This window comes from Coenobita brevimanus, chromosome 65 (assembly GCF_032717465.1).
Source record: "Coenobita brevimanus isolate Jiangsu-jjx chromosome 65, ASM3271746v2, whole genome shotgun sequence".
Classification (NCBI taxonomy): domain Eukaryota; kingdom Metazoa; phylum Arthropoda; class Malacostraca; order Decapoda; family Coenobitidae; genus Coenobita; species Coenobita brevimanus.
Genome location: NC_137018.1, coordinates 45,885,602 through 45,906,221, shown reverse-complemented (window position 1 = coordinate 45,906,221; position 20,620 = coordinate 45,885,602). Strand labels below are relative to the sequence as shown.

The 20,620-nt window shown below is 39.9% G+C and overlaps 1 protein-coding gene across 1 annotated transcript in view; it reads right to left on the bottom strand.

Moving 5' to 3' along the window:
- Positions 1 to 20,620, bottom strand: part of LOC145404878 (uncharacterized) — a 108,439-nt gene that overhangs the window by 83,440 nt on the left and 4,379 nt on the right. The window contains exons 2-3 of the mRNA XM_080276379.1: positions 19,206 to 19,299; positions 17,788 to 17,900 (exon numbers count right to left, since the gene is read on the bottom strand). Of these exons, the coding sequence (XP_080132505.1) occupies positions 17,788 to 17,900; positions 19,206 to 19,299 (207 nt within the window). The remainder of the gene's footprint in view (positions 1 to 17,787; positions 17,901 to 19,205; positions 19,300 to 20,620) is intronic.

Sequence of the window (20,620 nt, the reverse complement as noted above, 5' to 3'; positions counted from 1 at the left end):
CAGATCCTCCCACAACCAATGCAGGCTCCTCCCATCAATCACATAAGCTCCACCTGTAACTCATATTGGCTCCACCTACAACATATTAGCTCCTCCTACCACATACATCAGCTCCTCCCATTACAATAATCACAACAGTCCTTCCCTTGATTCACATTATCTCTGTCACTCTAGGAGGTCTTTCATCATTATGATTTTTACTGTCCATCAACTTCTTCCACTAATCACAACAGTCCCTCCCTTGACGCACATTAACTCCTTCACCCCAGGAGGTCTTTTGGTTGTTGTTGTTGTTGTTATTATTATTGTTATTATTATTATTATTATTATTATTATTATGGTGGTAGGTGGTGGCAACCATCATCCACTCACTTGATGTAGTGCTGCCTACTTCTTCCTGAGCCGTTATCATTCTTTTTCTGTGCCTGCCCTCCTCTCTTCCTATCTCTCCCATCTTTCCTGTCACTTCTTATTGCTTTTCTTTCCTTTACAGGTGGCTTTACATTGATTGACAAGCCAAATGGTTTCCTGTAAGCCAAGAAACCATTTACAACGCTGGGTGGTAACCATATAATCAAACCATACGTGCTCCCTACGTGTCAACAAGTGGGTTGGTGGAGGGTTAGTGCCCCTCCCCGTAAAACAAATAACTCAAAGTCAAATGGCCACCCCTTATGGGATTGTGGCATCTGGCAATAGATATAGATAGATTATTATTATTATTATTATTATTATTATTATTAGTGGGTAATTACTGCACTCCAATCGGACTGAGCCGGTGAAGGTTTATATCCAAGGGGTGGTTGGGGTTGATTGCTCATGTAATGCCACTCAGGGATGAGTGAGGCTGGTCAATCTCATCTTAAATGTCGGGACCAACTGCCTAGCCCCGGGCTCCTACACTCCTCATGGGGCAATGTAGGACTGGATGATGGATGGATGGATGGATTATTATTATTATTATTACTATTATTATTACTGCCTTCTAAGTTTAAGACAGTTTCCCTACTATTGGAGCTGGCTAACCCCTCCAATATGAAAAATATCCCTTAAAATGAACCAAATTATCTGGTGGTGACAAGAATTACATAAAATACTCTAGTACTTGGGCTGAAAAGGTTAACTCCTCCTAATCTCCACTAGCTCCTCCCAGTTAACTCCTCCTAATCTACACTAGCTCCTCAACAACTACATAATGACATAAATAATTATCCCTATCATAACCACCAAACCTTACGCTGATATATTTCTCTGTAGGATAGCCTAACCTCATAACCCTACACCTACCATGAAATAAAAAGAGCACAGCTGCTACTGTTATCAATATTACTCTTTGGTTTATATTCTCATTCCCCTTCTTATCTACATCTCTTGTATTCTGCTGACATTCCCCTGTAACATTCAGCAGGGGATGCACTTTTTCACTGTTTCCCTCCTAACTTGTCCTACCACCTAAACTGTATATAATTTCCTAACTTTCCACAAATTCTGTAACTCTCAACTAACTGAACTCTCAAATTCACATGTACAAAAGCATCATCCATTCTATGTGTTCTAGCTGTTTTCCATTCCTTTGCTCTCATTATGCATTTTAACTTGTACAGTGTTTTAACTTGTACATTACTTCCACAAAATCATTCTTCAATATATGTAACCCATATGCTAATTTGTTTATGATTTAATTCCTTCAACTCTCGCACTTAACACAGGATATCAACATTCAGTACTCCTAGTCAGTACTGTACTGTATGTGTTTACAAATAATAAAAAATAAATGAATAAAACCTTCAAACTATCAACAAACACAAACAGTATACAATATTGGTATTACAGAACTACCAAGTAATGGGATAATTATCCGATACAAGCAAATGTAACAATCAGCTGATGCCAATGCTTCTTTCTTTACAAAATACATATACCAGTACCAGTTAGATTCTAACACCTGAATTTCCACAACAATGTTTTACATCCCATGGCAGGCTCTTTTTATGGTCAAAAGTATAATCACAATACAATTAACTAATACCAGGATTGCTATGAGCTAAATATAATAAAAACAGAGAAAAAAATAATGATTTAAAATGAAAACAATTTTTATTACCTATAAATGAACTGTCTTTTCTTGACTTTATGTGCAATATAGTGGTACCCCATTCTAAGGTGACAGCATTCAGACTGACTATCAGACAGGTATATGTGAAGCTACAGAATGTGGTTTAAGTTTGTTAATCTGAGTTACTGAAGAGTTCCGTTTTTAATCCTCATTGCTACATACGTAAACAGTGAGATAATCACCGAATTATAAAGATGACAAGCCAAACTGCTGGTAGCAGCAGTGTGTGGATTTGTCTAAAAATACATTTCGTCACCTGCTGTGATCCATGATTGGTTGATGAATAAAAGAATGCTTTAATTTTGTTCATTTGAGCTACTGAACGCTTCCATTTTAATCCTCATCTCTACATATGTAAACACCAAGATAACTGCTGAATTTAAATGTTGGCAAACCAAGCTATTGGTACAGCAGCAGCAAATTGATGGGGAGTGCTGTGTTTTTTTATTGGAGCTTTTTGCTCTATTTGATTGCACTGTATTTGGGTGCAATAACACTGATGGACCTTCCATGTTACTTTTCTAACTCCCTTGTGATCCACCAAGAAGGAAGTTATGGGATATTAAGGTGAAGAAAGCAAGCGTCTCACTTGACAATGCCCTCAGCTGGACCTCTCATGTTAGTTCACTTGCTAAAACCACCTCTAAGAAACTTGGATTATTGTACAGAGTCCGTAACTTCTTTGCTGATGAGCAGTTGGCTATAATTTATAAGAGTCATGTGCGCTCTCAGCTTGAATATTGCTCACCCTTGTGGAATGGATGTGGAAAGGTTGCATTAAAATAACTAGATAAAATTCAGAACAAAGCTGTTAGAATTATTAACAACCCTGCCATTACAAATAAACTACCTTCCCTGCAAGTAAGAAGGAATGTTGCCTCTCTTGCAATATTTTACAGATATTTTTTGGCAAATACTCAGACGAAGTTGCGTCCATGGTACCACCTCTCTATGCCTTCCCTTTTGCTACTCAGGCATCTGGTAGCGCTCATGACTGGAATGTCACTCAGCCATATTGCAGAACTTCTGCCTATCAGAATTCTTTCATTCCCCGAACTGCATCTCTCTGAACTGTTACAGATGTTTTATGAACAAAGGACACCAGTAATCCGGTGTATGGATTATTATTATTATTATTTTTATTCATTTGTTTTTCCTTCCTCCATTCTATTTAAAAAAAAAAAAAAAAAAAAAAAAAAAAAAAAAAAAAAAGCTGGTCTGCGAGTGGAATGAGTGTCGTCGACTTTGCTGGGAAAGTTATAAGGCCCACATCCACATAGGGAGGTAAGCCTAGATAATATCCAAATGGAAACAACTTAACCACAACTATGGGTATCAAGAACAACAACAATCTTTACGTTCAACCAAAACTCCATCAAAGTTAAAAACCACGGGCAAAATAAGGAAACAATGTTGGTGTTAAAACATCTGGCAACTCATCCCAGATCTTTATATGGTTCAAAATTAGTCTACCTGATACAGAAAGGAAAATCTCATTTTTATACAACTTCATTTATTAAGAAAGCACCATTGGTGCAAACTTAGTATAATACATGTTCAAAAATGCATCAGAAAGCCTTCACTTTTGAGGTTGCAATCACAAATTATGCATAATTTGTGCAAATTATTTATACTGAAAATTGTTACATGATGTTGCTGCGTATAATTAATTTGCTGTTTCGAAGCGCACAATTTACTGTATGAGATTCCGTTTACAGTACAGTATATACATATATATATATATATATATATATATATATATACTGTATATATATATATATATATATATACTGTATATATATATATATATATGTATATACTGTACATATATATATATATATATATATATATATATATATATATATATATATATAGTATATCACTCTATATATATATCCGAACATCCCCACTATCCGGACATAAGAATATATATACTGTACTTTTTTTCCATACTATACTTACCTCATTTCACTCTTTAATGTCCTTCATTGGTGTGAATAGGGTGTTAGGAGCTATGCATGTGCAGTAGGAAGGTGTTTTTCTGAGTTAGGATAGGTTAGGGTCCATAAGTACCAGTCCAGGAGCCAGTCACCAGAATGTTTATTATTGTATGAAGCTACTTTTAAACCCTCATTTTATGTTTCTTTTGCATTTATTTCAGTCATTTATGTGCCTTATTGGTGTGATTTGGGTCTTAAATAGGTGCTATGCATGTCCAGAGGGAGTTGTATAGGTGTTTCTCTGAGTTAGGGTCCATAAGTACAAGTCCATAAGCTGGGGCCCAATATCCAGACAGAACCAATATCCAGACCTACCCATGGCTCTATTACGTCGGATATTGGAGTGATTACTGTACTGTATATATATATATATACCTACTTGTATATACACACAGTCCTCATAAATCGTGTGTTCATAAATCACGGCTAGGTGGCCATCAAACTGCCGGCAACCTTAAATCACTGTTAAGTCACGAAAATCGCGGACCTAGGCAACCAAGTGGGCCTTTTCCGAGGAGAACAGTAAACCGTGGCATTCAAACTGAAAATTGCGACCCATCAACCAATCACCGCACGTCCCTGGTGGTATATGTGCATATTAATGCTGCCATGTTGTTGTTGTTCTTGTTCTGCCAGTCCGCACACTACAGACCATCACCGTGGAGTACGAGAGTTACCTGGTTTTTTAATGCAACTTCCCGCCGCCTCCTACCTGCCATGGCCTCTCCCGACCCCCAGATGAAGCACTCTATGCAGTATGGCATCAAGAAGCTGCCGCAGTTGTTGTATAGTCAACGTTTGGAGCTCATTTGTCGTGTTGAGAAGGGAGAGAAGTTTTCAAAGCTGGCGAAAGAGTTTGGGAAGAACTAGTGCTGAGAGGTTCTAAGTTCTTCCCAACACCACCCCACTCCATTCACTTAAGCAATTTTGTCAAAGGATTAAGGTGAGATCCCTCAACATGGCTTCTTTCTATTTAATACATGCACTGAATATTCCTAAATTTGTATGTTTGTGTTTGATGATGCCTAGATAGGTGTACTTTTAGGTAGGGTGCTGTGGGGGCAGGTTGGCCAAAGTCCAGATCCAAATTAATTTTTCATATAAGAGTTATTATTCATAAATCACGGAATTTGTAAATCACAGCAGTGGTTCAGACCCAAATTGCCGCGATTTATATATATATATATATATATATATATATATACCGTATATATATACAGGTATATAAAGGATGGAAGTTTAGAAGGTGAAGTGCTTGAAAAGGTACAACAGGGAAGAAAGGTTGCTAGCTCTTTGAAAGCAGTGATAAGGAACAGGGAAGTGAGCATGGAAGTAAAAAAATGTCACTGAATGACTACTGTATTGTGATACCAACTCTAATGTACGGAAGTGAAGCTTGGACCTTGTTGGAGGGACACAAGTCAAGATTGAGAGCAGTGGAAATGAGTTATTTGAGAGGAGCATGTGGAATAACATGGAGACAGACTGACAAATTAGGATGTGAAGGAGTGTTGTGGTGTGGATGCGATACAAAGCGTTGGGAGAAATACATTGAGGTGGTCTGGCCATGTGGAAAGGATGAAGAGCAAAAGAGTAATGAGGAAAGTGTATGCGAGTGAGGTGGAGGGGGGTAGAGGGTAGGGAAGGAAGAGGATGAGATGGAGGGATGGAGTGGAGAGGTACTGCATATGAGAGAGGGAGGTGCGAGTTGGGAGCAAGGCAGTGAAATGGCATTGGACACGGGGACATGGAGACGATTTGTTTGTGGCCATCCCTTATAGGATTGAGGCATCTGGCAATAGACAGAGATATACACAGATAGATAAGTGTGCTAGTCGCTTACAACTCCTGTGGGTACATGATGCCTCTTGTGCAAGCCGACAGTCACATGTTAAAGCCAAGATGGCCGCCCAGTGTTTACAGTCAGTGTGATCGTCTCTTTCATTCATGCGTGCAAGACCAATGAAACACCCCTGCTATTGCCCTGAAACACCCCTGCTATTGCCCAGTATCAGTACAAGTGAATAACAAATTGTGCAGTGTGAGATATTAAGTGGTGATAACTTTTTTGTGTGTGAAATACTGAAACTTGTGACTTGGAAATTATATCTGGCAAAGATGCCACCCCTAGTGGAAAGTTTGGTGCACTGGAAATTATGTCTGGCAAAGATGCCAACCCTAGTGGAAAGTTTGGTGCTACTGAGGATGCCAAGGGCAAGCCTAAAGTCTCCACAACCCACTCCCCAGGTTATGAAGTTTGATCAGTTCCCCCCCCCCTCTATCCCCACAGAATCCATGTTATGTCGGCCTCACTGTGACAGGTTTTCACTTGACACTTATCATCTTATAGCAAGGCATGGCCGTACAGCATATTTCTTGCTCTCTGTATGTGTATTTTGCGTTATTTTTCTCTTTCCAGGACCAATTCACGAATATGCAGGGGTCAAGTCAAAATTTGGCGCTTCATTTTCCTGCCAGATGCAGTTTTGCATCAGTTTCTTGTCCCAGCAGCAAAAGAAAATCGTGTCATTTTCCAATCCACCATCATCATTAGATGGGTCTGAGTGTCTATGAAAGTGTTTCTTACTTCCGGACACATTAAATTCACATGGTGACATACATATATTTATTGTTCAGAAAACAAACATTTAATTTTGGAAGCATAAAATCTATTACCATACTTAAGTGGTTGAAATTCAGCAATATGATTAATGTTCTGCACTTCTGTTAGCTGACTGAGGAGCATTTGCAGAGTTGGGTTCAGCATCTTCAGATGATAACTTATCAGCCTACAGGTAAGTGAGAAACTAAATCAATAGTACTGTACAGTACTGTACAAAGTACCAAAAAAAACTTAGCTGTGAGGAGAAAATGTACAGTGAGTTATAAGGCAATGAGAAACGAGAGATGAGGTGTATTTACCTATTTGTATTTACCTATTTGTAGTATACAGGAATTGAGCAATGCTCGTGTTGTCCTGTCTCCATATCCACATTTATCAAGTCTACCTTTACACACATGAATGTTTTTCTCATGCACCACCTCTTTGTCTAAGTCGTTCCAAATATTTAAGAATATACCTAATTGTGATATATACGGAATGTACTATGCTCGTGGGTTTCCGTCGCTGTTTCTCAATAAGTCGAATTTAACTTTAAACTCGTTTATGTTTTTAGACTGGACGATCTCTTTGTCCAGGCTATTCCATAAGTCTATACTTCTGTAAGGAAAGCTATATTTCTTGATATCCTTCAAGCAGCTTGACTTTTTCAATTTCATTCCATGTCCTCTTGTTGCTCTCTTATCCCATACAAACAGATCTTCTTTGTCAATTTTATCTACTCCCACCATGGTCCTGAACACCTTAATCATGTCTCCCCTCTTTCTCCTTTCGTCTAACGAAGGCAAATCCAGTTTTTCCAGCCTCTCTCTGTATGACAGGTCTGTCAGACTGGGGACCATCTTGGTTGCTGTTCTTTGTATTCTCTCAATCTTGTTTATATCTTTCTTTTTGTGTGGGGACCACACTACCGCTGCATATTCTAACCTGGGGCGGATCATGGCCACTATCAATTTTTTCATCATTTCCTCATCCATATAATGAAATGCTACTCTTATGTTAGTCAAGAGCTTATAAGTCTCTCCAACTATCTTGTTAATGTGCTTTTCTGGTGACAAACTATCTTGGACCAGCACTCCCAAATCTTTCTCTTCTCTCCTTTTTGTGATTAATTCATTACCCAAAAAATAATTTAGTGATGGTCTCCTGGTACTTTTACCCATTTCCAATATTTTACATTTCTTTACATTAAATTTCATTTCCCACGTCCGGCTCCAATTGTGTATCCTATCCAAATCCTCCTGCAGTATTTTACAATCCTCCTCAACCTCTATCTTCCTCAAGATCTTTACATCATCAGCAAACAGACTCGCATAACTGTTCACTCCATCTACCATATCATTTACATAAATCAGGAACATTACTGGCGCCAACACTGAGCCTTGAGGGACTCCACTTGTTACTTCCCTCCATCCAGACATCTTTTCCTTTATTACTGTCCTCATTTGTCTGTCTCTCAAAAAAGTCTCTCATCCATTCCAGAAGTTTCCCCTTTAGTCCTCCTATATATTCTAGTTTCCACATTAGTCTCTTATGAGGTACCTTGTCAAAGGCCTTCTCTAAGTCTAAGTACACACAATCCACCCAACCATCTCTCTCCTGTACCACATCAATCGCTCTTGAGTAAAAGCTCAACAAGTTTGAAACACATGACCTTCCACTTCTGAATCCAAACTGACATTCAGCCAAAATATTCATCTCTTCCAGATATTTTATCCATCTGTCCCTCAGGATTCTCTCACACAATTTTGCGACCATGCTGGTTAGAGACACTGGTCTATAATTCAGGGTTCTTCCTGTTTCCTCCCTTGTAAATTGGTACCACATTTGCCCTCTTCCATTCTTTTGGCACTTTCCCCTCTTCCAGTGAGCATACAATTAAGCTGTGAATTTTATCCGCCAGTTCTTCTCTGCATTCCTTCAGTACCCAATTAGAAATTCCATCAGGTCCTGGGGCTTTCCTTACATCTTGAGTTTCCAGTAATTTATACACTTCCTGCACCTCCACTTTTATATCTTTCATCACCGGAACATTTCTAATCACTCCCTCCCCTTCCACAAGCTCCTTTTCTTTAGTGAAAACTGACTGGAAACGTTTGTTCATTATTTCTACTTGCATTGCCGCATCATTAAAGACCTCTCCATCTACTTTCAGCTTGGTGATTCCTTCCTTTTGTTTCAGTTTGCCATTAACAAATCTATAAAACAGTTTGGGTTCATCCTTGCATTTGTCAATTATACCTTTTTCAAAATTCCTTTCTTCTTCCCTACGTATTCTTGTGTATTCGTTTCTTGTTCTTTTATATTCTTCCTTTGTTCTGTCGTTACCTCTCTTTCTCCAATTGTTCCACGCCTTATCTCTCTCTTTTTGGCTATCATACACCTTCTATTAAACCACTCCTTTTTCCTGTTTTCTTTCCCTCTTACTCTTGGTACAAATTTTTCCACTCCCAAATTATAGAGGTCTAGAAAGATATCCCACTTCCTCTGTATCTCTCTTGTTTCTCTGAATTTTCTCCAATCCGCATTTTCAAAAAAGTTTCTCAATCCTGTAAAATTTGCTTTGCCAAAGTTGTATCTTCCCTGTCTATGAAGCTCGTCTCTTGGCTCGACGTTTCCTATTAACATCTGGAACTCAATGACCACGTGATCACTTTTTCCCAAAGGACAGAGATATTCCAATGATTCTATTACATCAGGTTCTTTGGTGAACAGTAAATCTAACCTTGCTGGTGTGTCCTCACCTCGAAACCGTGTGTGTGTGTGTGTGTGTGTGTGTGTGTGTGTGTGTGTGTGTGTGTGTGTGTGTGTGTGTGTGAGAGAGAGAGAGAGGGGGAGAGCTGTAAATGTAAACAGACCATTTCACATCCCCAAATTTTAGCCATGTTGATTTATGACCATTTGTTTAATGAAATCTTTGTTCAAAGAAAAAAAAGTACATACTGTTGTGGGTGGTGGTGATGAGGTGAGAGAGACAATGGGCACGAGGTGTGTGTGTGTGTGTGTGTGTGTGTGTGTGTGTGTGTGTGTGTGTGTGTGTGTGTGTGTGTGTGTGTGTACAGATGGCCAACCGACAGTGTAAACAGACTGTTTCATGTCCCATAATTTCAGCAATGTTGAATTATGACAACTTGTTTTTGCAAAATCCTACAAGATGACAATATTTTGTTTATTCTGAGGGGATGAATGAACATCTGTGTGATCTGACTGTGGAACTTTCAGGGGATGGTCATGAATGCTTGGCAACCTTCTTATGCAGTAGGACCAGTGTAGGCCACCTACATGGTATACAGTAGCAGCAAAATGTCATCTGAGGGTGCTTGATCAATCACTCCCACATTTTTATATGTTAATATAGTGAGACCTCATTTTAATAGACTAACTGGGGAAAAATGCAGTTGGCATATACTGTACAATGGTTCTTTATATAAAACATCATATAGGGACCCACTATACTGAATCCAAGGTCAGAATATATGAGAATGGTACAGTAGGTACCCCACACAGTACAAATAAGATATAAATAAATCAGTACTGTATGGGTTTGGCCTGTGTTTCTTGATAAATAATAGATCAATAAGTATTACAGACCCATTGCTGGCCCTCATTTCAATACAGTACAGTGGAGCCCCAAGTTACAGTGACATCTTGGTTCACGGTTTCATGGTTAGCGGTAACCAGCAAATATTCCCAATCACCAGGTTTCGCGCGAAGACCCGTTCGTTTGCAGCGAGAAATCGTAAACAAACCTCGCTCACGGACTGACCACACACCAACAGTGTCTGTTGAAGAAATGTTGGAGCTGGAGGAAGCAGCAGCCAGTACAGCAGCCAAAAGACACGGACAAAACTCTAACACCATCATCACTCTCACCATGGCTGCTCACTCTCGAGAATTCGCTAGAGGAAGTCAACCTAGCAGAGTCTGCCATCAAGCATGAGTGCCCCTTCCATGTTTCAGCATTAGCAAAGCTGATAAACACTGTGTTCAATGAGAAAGTGAATGCATGACAGAAAGCTCTAAAAACCCGCCACTTCAGCAGACCCGGGAAGTGGATGAGGTGTATGGCCCCATGCAAGCAGCAGGGGCAGCTGAGCATGGAGCACAACCCAGTGAAGATGCCATCATGGACCTGCTCGAGGATAAGGAGTTCTGCGGGTCTGTGCTGGGGCAGCAGATAGAAAAGATGCAGCACAGGATGAATGTGTTGCATGGAGAGGCGAAGGCAGCATAGGCTGAGAAGGATGGAGGTGCCAGAGGTGGCAGGGTGCAGTAGCCTCACCACCTGCCTCAGAAATTACACCCCCATCCCTTTCAATTAGCACCTCACTCAAGCCTTCCAAGTGAGTTTCCTTGCCTATTACTGTATGTACTTTGTATTAATACAGTACTAGTTCTCTTCAGGAGTGATCAGTAAATTTTACATTCCATAAATAGGTTTCAGGGTGAGTTGGCATGGGGCCCAGAACCAATTAGCCCATTTCCCATAGGATCAATGCTCCAACTTTAGTGGTTTCATGGCTTGAGGTACTTTTCATGGAACAAATTAGGCGCAAAACCTGGGGCTTTACAGTAGATAATAAAAAGAAGAAATACCAGGCCTGTAGTACTGTATTTGACTAATTTGTCCGGTAGGTCGCCAGAAGCACTCCCTATATTAGAACTTGGACTGGTATAAAAATAAAGTTGCCTGGTAGGATCAAAGGGTTTGCTATATTCAAAAATTGGTATTAATGGATCCATTAAAGTGAAATTTCATTGTAAATGTATCTTTAGTATTTTGTGTCTTCCTCAGGTGCCAAACTAATTTTCCCCTTTAAGGGGAGTGGACGCCAGCAAGGACCGATTTTCAACTGTGAAAGTTATCCCATAAAATAGCTCAGAGTATCACCTGTTCTCTGTAAAACTTTGGCAGCTGTACAACAATTCTTTCCCCTTCAAAGAAATTATTTTGTAATCCCAATTTTGAGGTCACTTACCTGCAGAAATCTCCATTTTCTATGCAATGTATAATATTGTATGACTACTTTTTTCCAATTTTTCCCTTTTTTTCTGAAAAATTGTCATATGTCTGGCAATGGGAGAGTGTGTGTGTGGGAGGGGGGAGGGGGCAGCTGAGCTAGGCACGAAATGCCAGAGATGCTATGACACCAGGAGGGGTGAGACATGCCAGCCTTGGTCTCAATCTGTTCTCAGTCTGTGCTAATCCTGACCATTTCTCATCATTTTTGGACACTTTTTGAAGATAGGACAACCATCTAAGAAGCTGCTGCAACATTGGAATGCAGCAGAGAAGAATTTGATGCCATTTTGAGGGAACAAAAATGTGTCGGAAGCAGCAATTCTTTCTCCACCATCACCACCTCCCTCCTCACCTGCCCCCCCCACCGCCACCTCACCTGATGACTCCCAACCTTCTACATCTTTTGCTCCAACTTTGTCTTCTCCAACACCCTCTACCTCTTCACAGCCATCCCTAATCCTAATTCATAAAATAAAAAAAATGTTTCTAAGTTGTTTCTAATTGTGTTTCTAATCATACAGAGAATGCTCGTTTCATTTCGTTTTTAAAGGCTCCAACATGCTTGCATGTGTCGGCCTTGGTCACCTAATGGCTGCTCTCCATGCTGCACGATCCATTGCAGCCTCCCTGTTCAGTCCCTTAACCCTGAGGCCACACTTAATGACCTCGTCCCATGTCTTTCTCGGTCTACCCCTCATAATCCCACCCCCATTATTAACACTTCTCACCTTCCTCACCCAATTATCATCCCCCATCCTCTCCACATGTCCAAACCATCTCAATCTACCTCTCCTCATCACAACACCAATACACTCCAGTCCCATCCTACCTCTCAACTCTTCTATTGTGAACCCAGCCCCCCCAAACCTTAGATGCAGGGAGGCACTACACATCCACCTAATCATTGTCATTTCTGTACGTCTGAGCCGGCAAATATCCTCCTCTTTCACTGCCCAGGTCTCACTACCATACAGCATTACACTCCTAACACATGCTGCATACAGAGACCCCTTAGCACGTAGGGAGAGTCCTCTCATTGTCAGGAGAGGCAAGAGCTCCCTGAACTTCTTCCAACCACTTCTCACCCTAGGCACAGAGCTAACTCCAGCCCCACCTCCAGCACACAACATGTCTCCTAAATAACAACACTCTTCCACACAATCAAGAGATTCACCAGCAAGTTCAATTCTTTCACGTTTGACAATCTCCACCTGCTCTCCCCGACACGCCATACACATAAAATCAGCATTATCTCGGAGTCTACCTCTGATACTACTACATCTCTTATGCACCCATTTATCACAAACACTGCACAAGATGGAATTACTTCCCACGCCCTTGTGGCAAACTGCACATGGCCGCTCTCCCTCGTCTTTGACAGTACTGCCACCAACCCTAGATATCATCACCTTTGTTTTATCTGCATTTACCCTTAAGCCCTTGTGCCCCACACCATCTCTCCACTTCCTAAACCTTTCCTCCACCTCCCTTTCATTCTCTGCAATCAACACCAAATCATCAGCATACAACAACTCCCATGGGAGTCCGTTTCTAAAGTCACGTGAAAGGGCTTCAAGTACCATGATAAACATGGGACTCAAAACTGACCCCTGATGCACACCAACATTCATGGAAAACCCATCACTCAAATCTCCATTCACTCTTACCTGGGTGTGAGCACCCACATACATAGCCATAACCACCCTAACCAGCCACTCCTCCAAGCTATGCTTTCTCATTGCCCACTTCACCACCTCTCTAGGGACTCTGTCAAAGGCCTTTTCCAATCAACAAAACATGTGATATCTCAGAACTAAACTTAAGTGTCCTTTGGTGTGATATAACTCCATTAGTTTTGAACGTAAGCCAAAAAGCAAAATACTGTACCTACAAAAAGAAGAATGAACGGGGAACATTTTGTGCTTATATTGTTTTCAGAGACTGACAAACATGACTGTAATGATATTTTAAACATGGCAAAAAGGGGGTAATATTTGGGATAAATACATAGGCATTTCAGGAATTTTTTTGTTCAGCAATGGTGATGAATATTACAAAGCTGATAAGACAATTTATTAATGAGAGTTTTATTAGTAAAACTACCAAATATCATAGAGATCAGATGAACACACTTCCCCTGGTTTCCCATTCCTCTTATTTTATACATATTATGCATATATTATTTTTTTCTGTAACAACTAATTGACAAAATTCACTCAAATTTTGGGATGTTATTGCTCAGATAAAGTAACAAAACATTTTAAAAAATCAGACAAATCTAAGAAAAACAAATGTACCTTCATCAGTATCAACCGTCCATTTCCCTTAAACAGTCCTCAGATTTAGTGCAAGATTAATTTAATGCGAGTCCCCTTGTACCAATCTTGCATTAAATCAACGTCCTAATGCACATTTCACAAACTGCCAAATTGAACCACCAGTTCTCTTCCATTATGAATTAAACAATGCATTGACTTTAAGATATTAAAGGAAAAATATTTTCAATGCCTGATGAATGGGAATAGAGAGAGCACAGCCACTGTAAACATGACTGGTTTTGGGGGTGTGCTGAGAAGGAATGCAATGCCAGGAAACGTGACACTCGCACAGGTGAAGAACGATGTGATGCAGCTGAAAAATGGGAAAGCAACTGGGGCTGATGAAGTGTATGCAGAGATGATTAAGTGTAGTGACGAGTGTGGAATGAAGTGCTTGTTGGAGATATGTAAGAAGGCATGGATGAGTGAAACTGTGTCAGCTGAGTGGAAAAAGGCTGTGATTGTACCCCTGCACAAAGACAAAAGTGAGTGAAGTGAGTGCAAGAATTATCGTGGCATAAGTTTACTGAGTGTGGCAGGGAAGGTATATGGAAGAATTATTATAGAGAAAGTAAGAAAGATATAAGAAGTCCTAGTGAGTGATGAACAGAGTGGCTTTAGGAGTGGCAGAGGATGTGTGGATCAAACTTTTACAGTAAGACTGACAGTGGAGAAGGTCTGTGAGAAGGATTATAAGGTGTTCATGGGATTCAGGGATCTGGAAAAAGCATACGCCAAAGTAGACAGAGAAGGACTGCGGAAGGTTTTGTGCATATACGGTGTACAGGTACACTCGCTCCAGAAAGTATCAGTGCACTGTGGGTGCGATGCCATCTGGAATGATTCGACCATGTGGCAGTCACAACCCGATAATACTTGTATATAACATAACATTTGCTGCCATTCCCTACTCATTATGAAGGACACAAGAGGTATTTGATATAGCAATCATCTATCATCTGGGATGCCTGCATGTGGGAGGACAGAACTGCAATTTCCAGTTTCCTTTGTTCCATGTGTCATAATATCTAGCACATATTCTGCACTCATACTTTCTGGAGCGAGTGTACATGGTAAGCTGCTAGGTACCGTAAAGTGCTTTTATGATAGTAGTAAGGCAAGTGAAAGGGTAAATGGGCAACTAAGTGAATGGTTAATGATCAGTGTGGGCGTGCGACAAGGCTGTGTGATGTCCCCATGATTGTTCAATATATATTCGGACAGGGCGATGAGAGAAGTAAAAATATGAGTAATGGAGTGAGGGATGGCATTGGTAATGAACAGTGATGGATGGACTATCTCAAATTTGTTGTATGCTAAATGATGCAGTACTACTTGCAAATACCAGACAAGAACTTGGTAGGCTAGTGAAGTTCTGCTAATGTCTGTGAGCGTCGTGACTTGAGAGAAAATGTAGAAAAGAGTAAAGTGATGATTACTGAGAGAGAAGGTGACTCCCAGTTTGATGTAACAGTGAATGGAGAGAGACTGGAATTGGTGAGAGAGTTTAAATACCCGAGTACAGTGATAGAAAAGAGAGGAAAATGTGCAAAAGAGGTGGAAAGTGAGTGACACAAGGAAGGAAGTAGCTGGTGCTATGAAGGCCTTGATAAGAAACAGAGGCTTGAGTGTTGCAGCTGTGCAAGGCTTACATGAAGGAGTGTTAGTGCCAACTTTAGCATGATGGATGTGAGACTAGGTGTGGCATGAAAATGAAAAGTCAAGAGTGAAAGCAATGGAGATGGGATTGCTGAGGAATGTATGTGGAGTAGAGAGAGTGGATGTGATATGAAATAATGTGATTCGTGAAAGATGTGGAGTGAGGAAGTCTATCAGTAATGTTCAATTGTTTTTTCTACCCATTTAAAACTTTTTCAAGCACCCTTTTAATCAAAGTTTAATTGTATTTTCAAACTATTTTTTGTACACTTTTAAACTTTTTTTAAACTTAATCAAACTTCTGAGCTGTATGGAATAGAGTATATAAAATACCATATTTTAGTTCATAAATATATTCTTACATTTTATCATGCTCGCATTTTTTTACAGTGCCATGCTAATTCATAGAAAATTACAATCACTACATATGTACAAAAATAGGTATTCTCTTGAACTGGACCAAGGAGAATTTAATTTGTCCATGAAAAGTTCTTGAGTTTCAGGAGCAACCAAAGTTCAAACATGTGGTCATTCAATGCTTTGTGGCATCCTAGAACACGACCAGCAATGCTGAACAGTCTTTCTACGGGGGCGCTTGACATGAGGGCAGCATTCATCTGGATGTAAAGTGTTTTCAGGTGCCAATACTGCTCCTCTTGTAGGATACTGTGGAAGCTTCGGGAGTCGTTCAGGTAGAACCCTACCATGTCCAAGATGTCAGTTGTTTTCACGATGCCGTCAAAAAAATCATCCCCTTCGGCATCGCCAAAAATTCGGTCTCCCTCACCATCGCCACCAACTCCTGTCTCTTGATGTCCCAGATTTGCAATTGCACGACTGATACGATCTGTGATTTGTGTCACTGAAGCCTCATCCGTCTCGAACAGCAGTTTGAAGTGAGGAGTGAGCACTGTGGACATCATTTCATTCATTCACTGCCAGACGCCATGTATCCCAAACGGGGTGGCCAAGGGCTTAGAGTTAATTGTTTTACAGGGAGGGGCACTAATCCTCCACCAACCCCACTTGACACGTAGGGATGCCAACAGCATCTGGTGTTCCCAGGCGGTCACCCATCCAACTACTAACCAGACCCAACGTTGCTTAACTTCGCTGATCATTTATCTTATTTAGCATCTATTCATAATATTTTTTGCATTTTTTTTTCTGGCAAAATATTTTCAGAGAATGGCAGTCTCATTTTGTAGTTAAAAAAGAAGCACAATAAACTCTAACATATACCATGAAATTCACATTCTTCACTGAAAATGCACACACACACATGCGCAGCCGTGACGCACACACACACACACACACACACACACACAGCAAAAATGTTTCAAACTTCCAGAATCGAATACCAGTTTAATCAAACTTTTTCACCATAATCGTTTTCCAATCAATCAAACTTTCTGAAAACCATTTTAAACGTTTAAATGTTTAAACGATAGCACATTCCTGAAGCCTATGAACGCCAGAATCAAAGAGAGTGTACTGAGATGGTGTGGTCATATGGAAAGAATGGATAAAGAGTGGTGAAAAAGGTACATCTAAGTGAATCTGAAGGAGGGAGGAGGTGAGGTACGCCAAGGAGAAGGTGGAGGGATATGATGGATAAATGTGTGAGGAAGAGAGGTATTGAAGTCGGTATGGACAGGGGCTGACAAGAGATCGAGCTGGCTGGATGAATGTTGTGAGAAGTATTTCATGATCAGGGATTTGTCACCCTTTTTTAACATGACAGCATCCAGACTGACCCTATCGGATATGTTTATGTGAAGCTACAGAATGTGGTGAATGTTTTGTGTTATCTGATACAGCCAGGATTCCACAGGCTTGAAGGATGAGTGAATGGAAGCATCGCCCATTGAACTGGGCAAACTTGGGCTGTCAGGACACTGCTTCGCCTCATCCTGCCCTAAGGTGGGAAAGGAGGTCCATATGATGATGAGGATGACGGTAAAGAAAAAATTTAAGTTCATCACACTAAATATATCAAAGAAAGCACTAAGTATTAAGTGTATTATGTGGCAATGTAATATAGTACTCACCTCTTTTTTTCATACTTGGTGATCATAAATTCTCTGATCTTGTTTTCATCTTTGGTATCAGGGAAAGGGCTCAGCTTTGCATCATACAGCCCTAGCCACACTGCACTGCAGTACTGCAAATTAAATCATTGGTACTGTTTAAAGAAGTACTGTACCAGTATTACAGAAGAGTAACAAGTCTTATAAACACTACATGGATGTGCTGAAAGATTTATATCAGTAGGGTGGAGTCACCATGGATCATACCATTAGTGGAAAAATTTTTGCATACAATCTGAAAAATTCTGAATGTGAAAAACAACTCCTACTGATGATACATGTGGTAGCTGCCCCTCATTAGAACTACAGTTGAGGTGAATGCAACATCTGAAACATAATGAAAAAACAAAAACAATTTGGGTAGCACTTTGTATGGGCCATTACTCAAAGGTGATGGTTCATACAGACCTAGAAGCACCACCAAAATAATAATAGCAAACCCATAAACACATAAATCAATGAAAATGTTTCCATTTGCTATGCAAATTTCCTGGAAGACAGGAAGAAAATATTAGATAGGACAATCATGTTTCTAAATGATAATCTGGACATTAATGAATATTGAACTGCGAAAGAGAGAAGGGAATTTATTATCGGGCTAGCAAGTCTTTTGGATGTTAGTCTGGTAGGTATCAGTAGAGCTCCTTTCAACTTGCTGCCTGTAATTACTCCCTACTCTGCAACAGATGGGAACACAAAGGTTTCCTTTCCCCCTGACCTACTGCTAAACCTGAGATATATCTTCATTCACAACAAACTTATCTTTCAACCATGTCAAAACTTAACTTTTACCCAAGTCAATGTCCAGTGTCTTCCATTTTCTGTTGTTTCCTTTCAGATTCATTATCTGTCAAGGAACACAATTTAACCCTCTTTCTTCTTTTCACCTGTACTTTTTATCTGGATGTTTTGGCGCACAACATTATTGGCACCTGTATTTAAATATGTGTGCATCAACTGTTGGTAGATGGTGGCAATCATCATTCACTCACTTGATGTAGTGCTACCTAAGTCTTCCTTCACCTTCTCCTCTCTTCCTATTTCTTCCATCTTTGCTGTCACTCTTTCTTTTTCAGATAGTTTTATAGTCAGGGACAAACCTAATGGTTTCCTGTAAGCCAAGAAACCATATACAACACCAGGTGGTAACCATATAACCAGCTCATACATGTTCCCTACGTGTCAACAAGTGGGTTGGCAGAGGGTTATTGCCGCTTCCCGTAAAACAACTAACTCAAACAGGCACCCTTTATGGGATTATGGCACCTTACACAGATGATGGATAGACAGATAGAATATTCAAGATAAATCTCTGAGTAAACATGCTAGAAAACCTCCTTAGCTCATGAGGATACAGGTCCTTATCTCTGTGATCTTACCTGATTGCCCTTTGATTTAATTTGATCTATCTCCTCCTGGGTGAAGGTTGCCATGGAGATTGACTTAACACGGTGGGGTGGGTTGAGGCCTCGGCTGAAAAGTACACCGTACATTCTTATGACAAGGTAGATATAAATCAGTGGCTAAAACTATAGTAAATAATAGGTTAGCAATATGGTAAAAATGGTAAGTCAACCCTACATTACCCTCTTTGAGGTAGAGTGACTTGAGGATAGGCTACCATAGTCCAGTGTATTTAAGAGTGGGCAATAAACCTATCTCCCAGGCAGCATTAGCCTACATGATCAATAAGACTCCAGTCACCTCTTGGGAACCGAGTCCAGGCAAGGCAATCACCCAAACTAAGACGTTTTATCTCCAGTACTGGATTACAGAGTGCCTGCCAAACCGCACTTTACATATAGGTAATACTCTATTCAACTGTATAAATACAAGAAGGAAGTTACAATAGTACTGCACAACTGAAAGCAGAAAATACACGTATGTGGGCAGCTGAAATATTATACTGACAAATAACACTCTAAAAAATGTCAAACTCTGTTTTGACTAATTTTTGATAAATTCATAATCTGCTGATACCATGGCGGAAATGAATTTTTACAACTATCAGTTTCCTAAATAAATTAGCTACTGAAGACAAAGAAACTAGGATATCAGTACAGCATGCCATCATTTTATGATGAGGATGCATTTTGAAAATATCCTATGCATAATGATGTATCATTTCTGCTGTAAAGTCAGTTATTGCATGAGCTCAATGGGGACAGGTCTTTGGACAGGGGTCACCCACCAGATTCCTTCAAAAAAAAATAAATAAATATAAATAAAAAAATAAAATAAAATAATAATAATAATGAAATCCAATTCACTAAACTGGTAGTTATATCACTTCAATGCACTTCACTTGCTGCTTGAACTCAGCACCTAACTGCTGTTCCATCACTGATATCAATGCAACCGACAATGATGAGTGCAAATGACATCATGGAAGAAACACAAGAGGCATCCCATGGAACAAGTAGTTACCAACCAAAACATATTTTTTTGACAAATGAGTTTAATTATTTGAATTTCAATAACTCCACAATGCCTGTGTCAATTTCATTCATTCACCCACTAAAAAGTTGGCAATCTCATAAATTTACAAGTTATTAATGGTTTATATAAAACATGCTAAATAATATTAAACTGGGATTAAATGAGGAGATGTGCGATTATGATCACCTATTTTTGCATGCTGTGAACCCAATACCCACTAAAATTTAACTACAGACATTTGGATGTAAGAATACAGGAAATAGTCAGCAATTATGAGATTGCCAACTTGTAAAATCTGCTTCCAAGAGATTGGGTGTGGTAAGTTGACTCCGTTCCTTCTTTACCCCTGCAAAAT